Source organism: Neurospora hispaniola (assembly GCF_033458365.1).
Source record: "Neurospora hispaniola strain FGSC 10403 chromosome Unknown B0T23scaffold_5, whole genome shotgun sequence".
Lineage (NCBI taxonomy): Eukaryota > Fungi > Ascomycota > Sordariomycetes > Sordariales > Sordariaceae > Neurospora > Neurospora hispaniola.
Window position 1 is genome coordinate 89,930 of NW_026944410.1, and position 11,441 is coordinate 101,370.

The window sequence follows — 11,441 nt, forward strand, 5'->3', positions numbered from 1 at the left end:
CCCGTCTGCCTTTTTCCCCGACACTTCGCGGCGACAGGAACGTACATAGAGGTGAGTCAGGTCCCGTTGTCTATACACTACTTACACTACTGCTCCAAACCCCTCTTTTTTCTGTCACATAGCTAGTCTGTCTGTTTGCGACTCAAGTAGAGAGCAGCGCATATCAACAACAGACTTGGGGAAAACTCTTTCCGTTCTCAAGGTCTCAACACCAAGAGACACCATCATCACCATCACCACCACCAAACTAGCTAACTAACACCCAATACCCCAGGCCACTCTCAACGTCCGCCCACCATGTCGATCGATTTCCCCAAGGAAGAGGAAAACACCATCCAGCGATGGCGCGAGATCAAGGCCTTTGAGACCCAGGTCGAGCTGTCCAAGGGCAACCCGCTCTACACCTTCTACGATGGCCCGCCCTTCGCCACCGGCCTCCCCCACTACGGCCACTTGCTGGCCTCGACCATCAAGGACATCATCCCCCGATACTGGTCCATGAAGGGCTTCCACGTCGAGCGCCGCTTCGGCTGGGACACGCACGGCCTGCCCATCGAGCACGAGATCGACAAGAAGCTGGGCATCTCGGGCAAGGCCGCCGTCATGGAGATTGGCCTCGAGAACTACAACGCCGAGTGCCGGTCCATCGTCATGAGGTATCGCGAGGAGTGGCGCCACACGGTCGAGCGTCTCGGTCGCTGGATCGACTTTGACAACGACTACAAGACCATGGACCCGACCTTCATGGAGTCCGAGTGGTGGGTCTTCAAGCAGCTGTTCGACAAGGGCCAGGTCTACCGCGGCTACCGCGTCATGCCTTACTCGACCGCCCTCACCACCGCCCTCTCCAACTTCGAGGCCAACCAGAACTACCAGGACGTCACCGATCCCGCCGTCGTCGTCGCCTTCCCCTTGATCGAGGACCCCAACACCTGCCTCCTTGCCTGGACCACCACGCCCTGGACCCTGCCCTCCCACACCGGCCTGGCCGCCCACCCCGACTTTGAATATGTCAAGATCGCCGACGAGAAGAGCGGAAAGAACTACATCCTGCTCGAGAAGCTCTTGACGACGCTCTACAAGGACCCCAAGAAGGCCAAGTTCAAGGTGCTCGAGAAGATCAAGGGCAAGGACATGCTCGGCTGGAAGTACGAGCCCCCCTTCAACTACTTCTACGACGAGTACAAGGACGTTGCCTTCAAGGTCCTCAACGCTACCTACGTCACCGACGACAGCGGTACCGGTATTGTCCACCAGGCCCCCGCCTTCGGTGAGGACGATTACAACGTGGCCGTCGAGGCGGGTATCGTCACCGAGAAGCGCCCCCCTCCCGACCCGGTCAACGAGACGGGTCACTACACCGACCGCGTCTCCGATTTCGCCGGCATGCACGTCAAGGAGGCCGACAAGCACATCATCAAGCACCTCAAGAACTCGGGCAAGCTCGTTGTCGAGTCTCAGCTCAAGCACTCGTACCCCATGTGCTACCGCTCCGACACGCCCCTCATCTACAAGGCCGTGCCCTCATGGTTCATCCGCATCCCCGACATCATCCCCCAGATGTTGAAGAACATTGAGGGCTCCCACTGGGTCCCCTCGTTCGTCAAGGAGAAGCGTTTCGCCAGCTGGATCGCCAACGCCCGTGACTGGAACGTCTCACGTAACAGGTACTGGGGTACTCCCATCCCTCTGTGGATGAGCGACGACGGCGAGGAGATTGTGTGCATTGGCAGCATCGAGGAGCTCAAGCAGCTTTCCGGCTACGAGGGCGAGATCACCGATCTCCACCGTGACAAGATCGACCACATCACCATCCCCAGCAAGCAGGGCAAGGGTGTCCTCAAGCGTGCTGAGGAGGTCTTTGACTGCTGGTTCGAGTCTGGTTCCATGCCCTACGCCTCCCAGCACTACCCCTTTGAGAACGTCGAGAAGTTCGAAAAGTCATTCCCCGGTGACTTCATTGCCGAGGGTCTTGACCAGACCCGTGGTTGGTTCTACACCCTTCTTGTCTTGGGTACCCACCTCTTTGGTGTCTCTCCTTTCAAGAACTGCGTCGTCAACGGTATCGTGCTTGCCGAGGATGGCAAGAAGATGTCCAAGCGTCTCAAGAACTATCCCGACCCTACTCTTGTCATGAACAAGTATGGTTCGGATGCCCTCCGTCTGTACCTTATCAACTCTCCTGTTGTGCGTGCCGAGCCGCTCCGCTTCAAGGAGGCTGGTGTCAAGGAGGTCGTTGCCAAGGTTCTCCTTCCTCTGTGGAACTCGTACAAGTTCTTCGAGGGCCAGGTTGCTCTCCTCAAGAAGGTGGAGAACGTCGACTATGTGTTTGACCCCAAGATGGAGTCTTCCAACGAGAACGTGATGGACAAGTGGATTCTTGCTTCGTGCCAGTCCCTGCTCGAGTTTGTCAACGAGGAGATGAAGGGTATGTCGTTCCCCTCCCTTTTTTGTTGTTAAAGTTCAATGCTAACACTACGTCCAGGTTACCGCCTCTACACTGTTGTCCCTCGCCTCCTCGAGCTCATCGACAACACTACCAACTGGTACATCCGCTTCAACCGCAAGCGTCTCAAGGGTGAGAACGGTCTCAACGACACCCTCCACGCCCTCAACACGCTCTTCGAGGTCCTCTTCACCCTCTGCCGTGGCCTCGCCCCCTTCACTCCCTTCCTTACCGACACCATCTACCTCAAGCTCCTTCCCCACATTCCCAAGGAGCTCCAGGCCAAGGACCCCCGCTCCGTGCACTTCCTCCCCTTCCCCGAGGTTCGCAAGGAGCTCTACAACCCCGACGTCGAGCGCCGCGTGCAGCGCATGCAGAAGGTCATCGAGCTCGCCCGATACTCGCGCGAGAAGCGTTCGGTCGGTCTCAAGCAGCCCCTCAAGACCCTTGTTGTCATCCACCACGACGAGCAGTACCTTGCCGACATCGAGTCGCTCAAGGGCTACATTACCGAGGAGCTCAACGTGCGCGACCTGGTGCTCACTTCAGACGAAGCCAAGCACGGCGTTCAGTACTCGGTCTCGGCCGACTGGCCTGTGCTCGGCAAGAAGCTCAAGAAGGACATGGGCCGCGTCAAGAAGGCTCTTCCCTCGGTCACCTCGGATGAGGCCCACGCCTACACGCAGACGGGCAAGCTCGTTGTGGACGGCATCACGCTCGAGGCGGGCGACTTGGTGGTCAAGCGCGGTCTCAAGGAGGACGACAGCTCTAAGAACCTCGAGACCAATACGGACAACGACGTGCTCACCATTTTGGACGTGGAGATCTACCCCGGCCTGGCGGAGGAGGGTCTGGCGCGTGAAATCATCAACCGTGTGCAGAGGCTGCGCAAGAAGGCCGGTCTCCAGCCGACGGACGATATCAAGATGGAGTACAAGGTGACGGCGGACCCCGAGGAGACGGGTATTGAGAAGGTGTTTGACACGCAGATGGCCATGATTGAGAAGGCGCTCAGGAGGCCGCTGGATAAGCACGAGGTGACGCATGTGGAGGGCAAGATTCCGGCGGAGAAGGAGGAGGGCATCATTATGGAGGAGGAGCAGGAGGTTGGCAAGGCTACCTTCTTATTGAGGTTGTTGAGGCTTTAAGTTTAAAGTTTACACAAGTAGAAAAGGTTGTCGATGTGACGTGGGAAAAGTTCAAGCGAGTCAAAACATGTGTGGGATAGACTAGCAATGATGGATGATGGATGATGAAATGTTCAAAAAAGATTTCTGGTACTTGATGTCTTGTGGTTTACCTAGAGGCAGACTAGGTAAGCTATGCTTTCTTGGCGGCCAACTGTGTGTGTGTGTGTGAATTACCATCATGTCAGCTTTGCCCCCCTTTGAGGAAGTGGTTCAAGTAAATAATGAAGGTGGGGAAGTACACACCAAGTAACAATCCTTCAAGCGCATAAACTCCTTGACGCACATGTCCTTGTGGACGGAGTTGTAGTCTGCTAGGATGCATTTGCCGTAGGCGGCGGACTGCGTGTGGGTGTGCCAGTTTCAGTTGATTGAGTGTTTATGGAAGAAGAGACATGGGAATAGCTTCACTCTTACCTCGACGGAGCACTTGGACACGGCCGAGGCAAACCGCTGGATGGGACGGACGGTGGTTTTTGGTGGCTGCATGTTGACGTTCCGTCTAAGTGCTTTGTCTTTCGATCTCGACGAGAAGGTGTGATTCAGGTGTAGTGGTTGACTGGGAGATTCTCGATGTAGATAGCCTCGCTTTGGAGGCGATGACACTCGTGACGTTGGCGTTCTTCTTCCCCTTCTCTTCACACTCAGTTTATTGTTAGGAAGATACCTTGCTTCAGGCCGAAGAGTCCTGTATGGCTGAGGTCTCCGTTCATCTGATCTCAATGCACTAGCTCAGGTTATTGTTCCCGTCACTAGCGGCAGCGCGCCAAGCAGTGCAGTGCGTCTAATTGATACTAGACTAACAACTTTGGCAGCAGTTGAAGCTGTATTCTGTTAGCATTGGTAATCACAGCCTGCACCTTTTATGGTACCGGGCAATGCTGGGCTCTTCCCGCTGCCCGCCGTGCGCACGCGTCTCCATCGCATTGGGCTTCCTCCCTTCCCTTGCTTCCACTTGAGGTTCCTTCTCCGCACTGCAGTCAGTGGTTGGTTGCCCGTCCAGCGGTCGCATCTCAGTTCGTTCCATGTTGTGCGTGTTTGTGTCTCCTCCACGACAACATATTTGCATCACCACCACCAACTCCACGCTACTTGCGATACCTCTGCACTACATTCTCCCGCTTCGACGGGAAGAAGCACCAGCAGCAATAACCGCAATCGCAAAACTTCCATCTCAGCGAAAACCCCCGTCGATACCTACGTTCACATCCCCGTTCGCAACCTCTGCAGCTTTTGCCCAATTTGCCTTGCTCATCTCGAAACCTCCGGCCGGTGATGGTGATTTTTTCCCAGTCGAATGCCCGATAAACGAAACCTTGTCTTGTATACCCAAGGGTGTCCGTTGTCGTCAAAGTGAAATTGGAATTGGAATTGGAATTGCGACAACCCACCAGACCACTTTTTGTTATCATCAAGCGCGCTCTCGATTCTCGGCCTAGCACAACATCGCCAGTTTTTCGGCCCATCGCAGTCGCAGTCGCAGTCGCATCCTTACTTACCGACCCTAGAGCCCTATAAGCTTAGCATTACACTACGGCATTCAACAGTCGCGAAGAATACAACAAATTGCCCACGCCTATCCAACCGTTGTACGAGGGCGCATACACCGTGCTTTGACCAGAGTCGGGATTAGGCTTTCCATAGTCATGCCTTGGAGGTGGCGGCGCCCTCTCACATGCCGCCTCCATCCTCTCTGCCCCTCCACCACCGAGATGGCAGGGCCGGGCTACCACAGTCATCCTCCTCTTCGCGACAGCAGGCCGGACTCGGAAATCCCAATATCAGCAACAGCAACAACAACAATGGCGGTGCCAAGGCCAACGCCAATACCAGCTTCCCCCCACAAGCTCAAGCGCAAGCTCACAGCAATGAGCCCTACTACTCTAATGAAGGTCCGCTTCTTTTCCCCATCTCCCCTTCTCTCTCTCTCTCTCTCTCTCTCTCTTCTTGCCCTTCCCAGCAGTTAACACAGGCAACCCGGGGGCACAACAGACATCGAGCTCCTCCACGAAATCGTCACCCTCGCCGAGTCCATCCTCCCCTCCCTGCCTGAGCGCGACCGGCTCCCCACGAACGCGCTCTTCCAAGCCGCCGAACAGATCCTCCCCGCCCATGGCTACCCAGATCCGGACCAGGCGCCCTCGCATATCTCGCGGCTTATCTTTAAGATTGGGGGCCAGCGATGCGCTCCGAACTCGAAAGGGGAAACCAGTTTGCTGGATCGGTTTCGAGCCGTCTTAGCGGGTATGGGCATCATGTTGGAGTATGTGCCTAGTAGTCCGGTGGTGGGAGGGAGGAGTCGGGACCAGTCGCCTGCTGGCCCACCAGGAGCGGGCGGAAGAGGGGGGTTGGGGACGGCGCGGGATAAGGCTGCTGGATCCAGGTCGAGGAGTGTCTCGGTTTCGGGCAGATCGCTGGGCGGGTTCTCGTCAGTCTTTAGTGATGACGACGAGGACGTGACGGGCGGCGAACTCGATATCAAGTTACGACGGTTACTGCCGAAAAGGAGACACAGTTCCGTTTCGAGACCGCTTGCGCTTGGAGGACTACCGATTCGGTCAAGGGCTCGGTCGGCGAGTTTTACGGACCCCAATGCCTTGCCTGGGGACACGCTTAGGGGCGAGAGGGCTAGGAGACTGGAAGTGCTGGCGCAACAACGGGAACAGCAGCAGCGAGAAAGGGAGCAGCTCTTGAACCGAAGGGGGAGGTCACCAGAGAAAGGCCAAGGGAGGAGGAGTCAATTGGCTTCGAGGTCCAAGAGTTCGGTCCGCGAGTACGGCGATGATGGACGACCTTTTCAACCGCATAACCCCGTGCTGGACAAGGTCAAACACATCCCTCGTGTATTCGGCGCACCGCATCACTACGACAATGCGGAAGTTGCCGCCGGCGCCTTGCCCGCTTACGCCAGACCGAACAAAGAACGGCCACGGCCCATATCCTTCTCCTCCGTAGGCGAAACTGACCTTAACCACAAATCCCCGCGAACCGATTTCTCCGAACTCCATCGCGCAACCAGTGACACCACCGTCAACACCAAAGACGAGCCCCTGCCTAGCAGTCACCACCATGCCTTTACGCGTCCACCACACCTCGACCCCGAATACCAAGAAGCAAAAGTGCGCATGTTCCGAACCGAAGACAACGCCTTCCTCCTCCGCGACGCCTTTACGTCATGGCACGACCACTTTAACCGGATCCAGCGGGATCATCACCGCCTGCTTTCTCTCGCGACGCAAATCGACGACGAAGACATCAAGACCGAGGTCCTGGAGATATGGCTCGAGGAAACGATCGCCGTTGTCGAAGAGCGCGAGCGCCACGAGGCAGAAGCGGAATATGAAGCGTGGGTTGACAGGATGGAGCGGCGCGCCACGAGGGTGTACGAGGTTTTCACGATTCAGAACATGCTGAATTTCTGGCAGGATCAAGCACGCGAGGAGCTGGACCGTACCGCGGTTGCGAGACGGCATCTGGTACGGAAAAGGGCGTTCGATGCCTGGAGGGCGCAGCATATCCAGGACGAGACAAAGGCGAGGAACTTTGTGCTGATCCATGCGCTGCAAAGGTGGACGGCCGTGGCGCTTCATCAGGAGGTTAGACGGCATGTTGCTGAGCAGACGGAGGAAAGGGAGACGATGAGGGAAGGGTTGATGCACTGGTATCGGCTGCAAAAGGGGAGGGTGGCGGATGATTATGCCGTGTTCAAGGCGATGAAGGGGAGTCTGACGCACTGGACTTCGAGGACAAAGGATGTCCAGGATGATCATGAGGTGGCCATCGCCTTGGATGAGAGACTCCTTCTCGACGAGGCGGTTAATATCTGGCAAGAAGAGGCCGAGGATCTCAGGTACACGGGGTACAAGTGCAGAGGGTACAAGGTTACACGGGACTGTCAGATTATCCTGGCGGATTGGCACGAGCAGAGCCGACTGTTGCGGACACTTAGAAAGTTTCGCGCGGCTGATGAGCGCACGCTCAAGTGGAACTGTCTCGAGCATTGGCAGGAAGAAGCCGAGTACGCCCGGCGGGACGGTCTGCTGGCTGACGCCGTGCTTCTTCTTAACCCCGTGGACACCTGGAAACTGGAGCTGAAGCTGAAACTTTGGAATATTCGCGAAGACGAAGAAACTCTCGAAGACACTTTAACTCACTGGTTCTTGGAGCAGCGTCTGGCCTTGTTCCAGCACCACGCTGCCTCTACCACCAAGAAATCCACCCTTTCAACCTGGCTCGACGCCACCCAAACCTCCCTGTCCGTCTGCCAACGCTCCGAGTCCGAAGCTGACTACTTCTACTCCGACCACCTCCTCTCCTCGTGTTTCTCAACCTGGTTCGACGCCTCTAACGCCATCTTCACCCCCCGCCACAACGCCAACCTCATCTGCCTCTACCGCACCACCAAGCCCTGCTTGGACCGATGGCGCGAAGCCCTCGTCTCCTCCACCACGCGCAATGCTTACTACGCCCGCAAAGCCTCGAAGCAATCTAAGCGCTTCACCATCGCCTCTGTCCTCGACCGCTGGCCTTTCTTGGCCGAACAAGCCCGTCGCGAAAGAATGATGACATCCCTGCGCTCCTTTCGCCACTCCTACAAGATCTCCCTAGCCCAGTCCTGTCTGAGTACCTGGTTCAACGCCCTCTTGGAAGCCGACGACCTGTCAGCAGACGCTGACGCCCTCCACCTCGATCACAACCACTCGGACCTGTACGAAACTCTTGGCTATTGGTCTTCCATTGCCCGGAGAGCGCAAGAGATAAGGGAGACTGCCGCCGATGCCGAGCTAGACACCTACTTGGAAAACTGGATGGACAGCGCGGCAGAGATGAGGGAGGCAGAAATGGACGCCGAAGAATGGGAAGCCGTGGGGACGATGAAGGGGTGTTTGCAGAGGTGGGAGCACGAGGCGCTGCATTTGGTTGCTAAGAGGAATGCGGTGAAGGCGCTGAGGGAGAGGGAGGAGAGGCGGATGGCGGCGGGCGTGTTGGAGGGGTGGTGGGCGGTTGTCAATCCCGGGGCTGTGGTTAGAGAACGACAGATGGGGGCAGAGTTTAGTATGCTTGATCCGAGGATGAGTACGTTGTTGAGTTCGAGGAGGAGTGTGAGGCATATGGGGGGACGGTATCGGGACCGCGAAAGGGGAAGCGGTGATGTATCTGCGGCAAACTTTGGCAATAGTGTTAGCCAGTGGTTTGTCAATTCGGAGATGCCGCCTGAGCGGGAGAGGGAGAGGGATCGGTCGACGTTTCTTTTCCCTTCGGCAGCACCGATGAGACAGTCTGTTCAGCTTCCTATCCGATCTGCTCCCCCATCAGCAGCTGCCCAGCAACCCGCTCAACCACCACCAAAGGTACCAAAAGGCTATCAACCATACCACCCCAACCCCGACCCTCCCGCTACTGCTTCCTACTCCCGCCCCGCAAGTCGCACAGCAAGTCGACCCGCCAGTAGACTCGCGGCTCCCACCATACCCGAGACTCCGATGGTCTCATCATCAGCAGCACCCATCGAGCAAAAACCAACAACAGGCCGAAGCTCGGACATGCGTCCGACGAATTTATCTGCTCGGCTGGTCAACGCGCGGAATAACCCTTCCAGCTCCTCATTTCGGGCAAGCCAGACCCTAGCAGCAGAGGCTAGTGCTCTCAGCGGCGTCGGCGGCGGCCTGGGACCGATGAACTTTGACGACGACGACGACGACGAGGAGTCGTTCCTCCCTGATTTAGACATTAACGATCCAGGGTTCATGAGCACGCCTAGTAGAGTTAGGCGAGCGCCGCCTCTGGGGCGACATGCGTCGCAGTCTGTGCCGCCGATTGTGCCGCCGCCGGTTGTGCACGGGCAGGCGCAGGCGCAGAGCACTACGGTATTTTCTTCTCAGTACCAACCCACCCTAACAACAGACGACAACCACGGCACCTCAAGACCAGACCGACCAGAACGTTTCAACGCCCGCAAATCCCTCTTCCGCCCTTCCACTGCTCCTCCCCCATCCAACCACAACAACTACCACTACCCGCCCTTTCAAGGACCACCAACAGCCCCTTCCACCTCCATGTCGGTCGGCACCAGTACCCCGTCCGCGATCCTCGCTAGTCCAAGAGAACGGGAGTTAAGAAGAGTGTATGCGGAACCTAGCACCTCTAGTGCTGCTGCTACGGGGGTGGGGGTGGGCAATACGTCGGGAATCCTGAGAGGGGGGAGGGAGTGGATTGATCGGGAAAGAGTGGAGAGGGAGAGGGGGGTGTTTTTTAGTGATATACGAGAGGAGAGTGCTGAGGGGTGATTGCATTAGACTGTGCTTCTTTTGGGTTGATGAGGGTTTAAAGGGAGTGTGATGTCGAGTATATTGTGTTGGATAGGTAGGCTGTGGAGGAATCGAGAAAATGACGGATGGCCAAGAGCAAGGCGTTGTCGGTTGCAATGATGAAAAAAGCGAAAAAGGGCCCGGGGGGGAGGTGTCCAAAAGCAGAAGAAGGCATGTATCCTTGGCTGACTGGTTGGCTGACACTAGCTGTCATCATCTATGTCGTTGTTGTTTTGGTGTGGTGGTGTATAGGTCATGTCGTTCTCCCTTCCTTGGACGTACGTACGTGGTGGTTTGTTGTTTTGTTGATCAGGTATTGTTGTAGCAAGGTACCTGACTACCTGACTACACTACCTACCTCTACGTTATGATATGGTAGAGGTAGGTAACATGGTAGAATAGCTAGCAACCAGTTGGATAGGTTACGCATATACCCCTGGGAATCAATCACAGAATTACAAAATCAAAATCAATTGAGAAGTAAATTGTCTAGTGCTTCGATGTTTTTTTCAGTTATTGTATTGTATTGTGTCACCATCACAGATCACTTGATTGCTTGATTGCCTGGATGACGATGTGAAGTCAATTAGTGCAATGGTGGTGTGTCCATTCCTCACTTTAAGTCATGACATCCCGCCATGTCCATCAGGTAAAAGACTCCTCACAACCTTTCGTTCCTAAGTAATCAACCAACAACTCACTTCATCAAACCGCATTCTTCTTTGGTTCCCTCTCCACGACTTTACAATGCGTAGAAGAACGTTACGTAGGTAGGATAGTTTGATTTATGCACCGACTGGGTAAGCAAACTACCTTCACCTCTATGTGCTAACTTATGAAAACAAACATGAAGGGTTAGAGAAAGTGACAATCTTAAAAAACGACCCATTTTCTCTCCTTTTCTCTCTTGCACCTATCCTATACTTGCATCCTTTACATCCATCCACCGGCATCCAACGTTATACTTAACCTACCTAACCTAACCTAACCTAACCTACCTAGGTACGCTTCACTAACCCGACATTCTACAAGTACCTGGGTGTCCAAACTATCCGTCCATTTCATTCTACCTACTCAATCTAGGTACTTACCTATTCTACTTGAAGAAACCAATACCAAACTATAAGTAAACCAAAACCAATCCAATCCAAAGCCAAATCACCTTTCCATCACCTAAGTATGTATGCATCAAGTCGCTTGTTTCACAATTTCCTACTTTCTTACTTTCAAACGCAATTTCCGCTCAGGGCTGCAAAGGTAGCTGAGCTAAGCTAAGCTAAGCTAAGCTAAGCTAAGCTACCCTCCTCTTACTCGTATTTCCCTTTCCTTCCATGTCTCTTTTGTTTCTGACTCTGTTTCTGACTCTGACTCTGAATCTGACTTGTCCGCTTCGGAATTCCGTAACTCCCTTCTGCGTCTCCGTCTCTTGTCCCTTTCAAAGTCCACCAACAGTCTTCTGGGAACAGACTTGAATGTCACAATCTCCTTAACTTCTTCTTC

At 55.1% G+C, this 11,441-nt stretch overlaps 3 protein-coding genes across 3 annotated transcripts; 2 read left to right on the top strand and 1 right to left on the bottom strand.

Annotated features, from left to right (window-relative positions):
* The first annotated feature begins 34 nt into the window (after positions 1–34).
* B0T23DRAFT_359320 (putative isoleucine--tRNA ligase) lies at positions 35–3,718 on the top strand. The gene is made up of 2 exons (XM_062836223.1): positions 35–2,428; positions 2,486–3,718. The coding sequence occupies exons 1-2, from the start codon at positions 298–300 to the stop codon at positions 3,592–3,594; spliced, it is 3,240 nt and encodes a 1,079-aa protein (XP_062691351.1). The 5' UTR covers positions 35–297; the 3' UTR covers positions 3,595–3,718.
* B0T23DRAFT_381183 (uncharacterized protein) lies at positions 3,719–4,322 on the bottom strand. The gene is made up of 3 exons (XM_062837252.1): positions 4,051–4,322; positions 3,880–3,975; positions 3,719–3,787 (listed from the first exon to the last, which is right to left on the bottom strand). Exons 1-3 carry the CDS (start codon positions 4,120–4,122, stop codon positions 3,767–3,769), a joined length of 189 nt encoding a protein of 62 aa, XP_062691352.1. The 5' UTR covers positions 4,123–4,322; the 3' UTR covers positions 3,719–3,766.
* Positions 4,323–5,190: 868 nt separating this feature from the next.
* Positions 5,191–9,939, top strand: B0T23DRAFT_443038 (Sfi1 spindle body protein-domain-containing protein). The gene is made up of 2 exons (XM_062840841.1): positions 5,191–5,525; positions 5,626–9,939. Exons 1-2 carry the CDS (start codon positions 5,309–5,311, stop codon positions 9,918–9,920), a joined length of 4,512 nt encoding a protein of 1,503 aa, XP_062691353.1. The 5' UTR covers positions 5,191–5,308; the 3' UTR covers positions 9,921–9,939.
* The last annotated feature ends 1,502 nt before the right edge of the window (positions 9,940–11,441 follow it).